General features: G+C 29.3%; 1 protein-coding gene across 1 annotated transcript; it reads left to right on the plus strand.

Annotated features, from left to right (window-relative positions):
• The first annotated feature begins 360 nt into the window (after window positions 1–360).
• Polr1E (RNA polymerase I subunit E) lies at window positions 361–3,421 on the plus strand. The gene is made up of 5 exons (XM_065507454.1): window positions 361–504; window positions 570–769; window positions 2,375–2,787; window positions 2,844–3,065; window positions 3,143–3,421. Exons 1-5 carry the CDS (start codon window positions 438–440, stop codon window positions 3,393–3,395), a joined length of 1,155 nt encoding a protein of 384 aa, XP_065363526.1. The 5' UTR covers window positions 361–437; the 3' UTR covers window positions 3,396–3,421.
• The last annotated feature ends 237 nt before the right edge of the window (window positions 3,422–3,658 follow it).

The raw sequence follows: 3,658 nt of genomic DNA on the forward strand, positions 1-3,658 counted from the left end.
ATCAAAAATAAAAACTAGTCTTGTAATCTACTATAACTTTTTTAAAAAATAAAGAAAAATAACAAGAAAAAAGTCGAAAATAATCTATTTAAATAAAAATAAATAATTACCAAAAAAGCATTCAAAAATAAAAAAGGTGACAGTTCGAAAATTCAACTTTTTGTTTCAACTAGGGCCACCCTAATCTATATATCTATGACATAAACAATAATAAACTGTTATCGATAACTGTAAACACTGCACTACACTACACTAACAAACTACTATTATATACAACCCTGCAGTACCCTGACACTTCTGCTTTCAATGTTTTGATTTTGTTATTCGTAGTTTTTATTTCACGTGGTGACTTTTCTTAATTTAAGACAATTTTTTTTTATAAAAAAACAGAAAATTTCTATTAATTTTACTTAAATATATAAATATTTTTGGAAAATATGAAAGAAAAGGTAGAAATTGATAAAGTGTACAACCGCAAAAAGAATGGTGTGGTACCCACATTGAGTAAGTTGTGCCTCAAGTTAAATGATTTAAAACATCATACTAAAAAAAAGATTTTCCTCTTCTAGTGAAATTCCAAAATGGTAAATTAACTGCATTTACCAAGGATAATACACATTTCTGCCGCTTAAGAAGTCGCCAGGACAAAAATCAATTGGGTGCCTTGTTGGTGGCCAATGGACACATTTACCAGGGTCTGGTAAATGATACGGAGGCTAGTGATTTGACGGATACGTATATTTGTGTTCGTAATAAAGTGACAAATAAGGTGAGATATTTGGGATGAACTCATTGAGCTTCCCCAACTCATTTATAAATCTTCTATTAATCCGATCATGACAATATGGATCTCATTTATACTGCTTAAATCAATTTAAACCTAAACTCTTAATAATTTGAATATGTAGATTAGAATGTAACCAAATTCAATATTCGAATTAATTTCATCCTTAGTTATATACTATAGTGGTAAATAATAAAATCCAAAGTTGTTCTATAGTAAATAAAACTCTATAAAACAAAGATCCAACTGCCATTAAATATGACTATTGTGGAAACCATGCAACTTATATTCCATTAATAAATTAATATAAAGAAGGAATGGTATTTCAGATCTCAAATAAGTACCAAAAGACTTCGATTTTTTTCATATCAATATATTTATTAGTTTTAAATATGATTTAAATATTAATCACTCAAGTGTTTTTAAAATAAATGTTCAAATATTTGAAACAAAAATCACTTATTACTTTCCAGTTCTAATACATTTTTTGGTGAAAAATAAAAAAAAAAATATTCACTCAAGCGTTAAATATGCTTGGGCCTGTTGGGAAATGCATCACTAGTATACATGTGATGCACATCTGTGATTATTTTACTTAAATCTTGCTTATATTTATTGTTCAAAAATAAATAAAAATTTTATTGTTGCATCAAATGATTTTTGATGAGTGATTGATCTTTTCTTCTCACAATGCCAGAGTTGGCGATGTCTGGGGATTATTTTATAAGTATGATTACAGTTAGCATTACCCCTATAATACCTTATCAGCTCAATTACCGTTAACGAAATAAATGCAATCACTGTTATCAATATATGTAGTCGTAAATACCGTTATCGCTATTCTTCAATATATATTGACCGCGATCCAGTATCGCGATATTTATTGAACGTGTAGCATGTAGTATTGTTGGGTCGCAGAATAACCTAAAATCCAGATCCCGATCCAATATATGTATGTATGTATATTGAACGTGTAGCAGTGCCCTAAATAATTTTTATTGAAATATAGAAAATTTAATATGTAAACACCCATATGTCACCTTATTTTAAATTCTTATGAACTTTATTAATCATTTAAGTCAGATCGAAATTACCGTTAAAGAAATAATCGAAATTACCTTTTAACCGTTTCGAATCGGGAGCCAACGTTGTTATTTTATGAACATTTTACGCATCAGATACAACATTTATGTGGTGTATTTCTGAAGATTCCATTTGTATTTGTGGAAAAATTAACATGTTAACTTGTGTAAAATTGATATTTTTCCTATTAAAATCTTAAAAATGTCTCGATCTTTTCGGAAGTGTGTCTCTAACTACTATACATCTGATGCTGGAAACAAACATTCAAAATTGTATTCTTAATAAGTTTAAGTAATAAGTTTAAGTTGTATCAAATGTTTTTCTGATAAGTCGCAATTTCGAATTTCTTACAATTGCAGAATTGTCGGGAGATTACTTTTTGAACAATTTACGCATCAGATGATACAGCATTTCTGAAGTTTCCATCAAATTGTTTACAATTTGAAAAAAAAAAGTTATTCTCTTAACCAAAAGCATTTAATGCTAATAAAATACATTTATTTACAGATGACTGTCATCCCTATAGACCAGGTGACCCTGAAAAACAGCATATACCAGGATATCGATCAAATCAAACGTGAAGCTATCTCAGATCATATTAGCAAAATGACGTTGCTTAAGAAATTTGGTGGTCGTAAGGCATCACGTTTCATTAATGATCAGGAAAAAATGCGCATGGATATAAAAATAGTAGAAGCAGAATTGAAAGCCACTGTCGATGAGGCTGGCATAGAAGAAAACGAGGTAGAGGATAAAGTAGATAATACAGTATATTTTGATAAGATACGACCAGCCATGAATACAGAAGCAAAGCAAGTGAGTGAAGTTTATGACATAGGAGAAGTGGTACCCATGGAACTATTGAATCGTTTGGATGAAGAAGCAAAAACTGTTTACCAAACACAAATTGATCAAATACCGTATGTTTTAAATGGAAAATTTAAATTTTATATTCATAATTTTTTGATTTTTTTAGCATCCAATCTGAATTCTTAAAGAAGCTTATAGAAACCATACAGCAGTCGCCGGCTGATAATGAAAGCTTATTGCGTTTAAAACTGATTATTTACATGGACTCTTTGTTGAAACTAATTAAGTCTCGTGCCAGATCTTTGAAAAAGGCCGAACTATCGGAAATTTCTGAAAAGGTGGAGAATAATGTGCGTGATCGTTTCTCCGATCCAAATGCTAGTTTTAGGTGAGTGTAATAATTTTACAAACTGAATATGTTTTTGTGTAACAAGAATTCTAACAAAATTCATGTTGATTTTTCAGTGGTTCCCGCACAGCTTTCTCTACCGAAAAAGCTTTATGTCACTTTATAGTTTTAGCTTTACTGGTCAATGATAAATATCAAATTGATGGTGCCGTTTTGTCACAAGAATTAAATGCTCCCCGTTCAAAAGTTTTTAAATATGCTCATATTGTTCAAGCTTTACCGAAATCCAGAACTTCTATTTTATGTTTGAAATTACCTAGAGATGTACCGCCATTACCCACAAGTTTCGGAAAAAGAAAAAAGGACTAATTAATTTATTTCTAATTAATGTGAAAAATTAAAAGTTGAAATAATTGATAAAATTATGTTTTTAAAGAAAGTTGTTTTTAATTAATTATGCATTTAGGTATCATTTCAAGATCTTTATAGATCGAAATCTTTTAACTCAATAAAGATTTTAGGTAATATACCGTATATACTAATGACAATTTTGTTGAATTCAATTGGTTTTTTTTAATATATAAAACGTTGTGAATTAAAAGCGGAAAAATAAAATTATTCAATGTTGGCCA

Source organism: Calliphora vicina, chromosome 1 (genome assembly GCF_958450345.1).
Source record: "Calliphora vicina chromosome 1, idCalVici1.1, whole genome shotgun sequence".
In the NCBI taxonomy this organism is placed as follows: Eukaryota; Metazoa; Arthropoda; class Insecta; order Diptera; family Calliphoridae; genus Calliphora; species Calliphora vicina.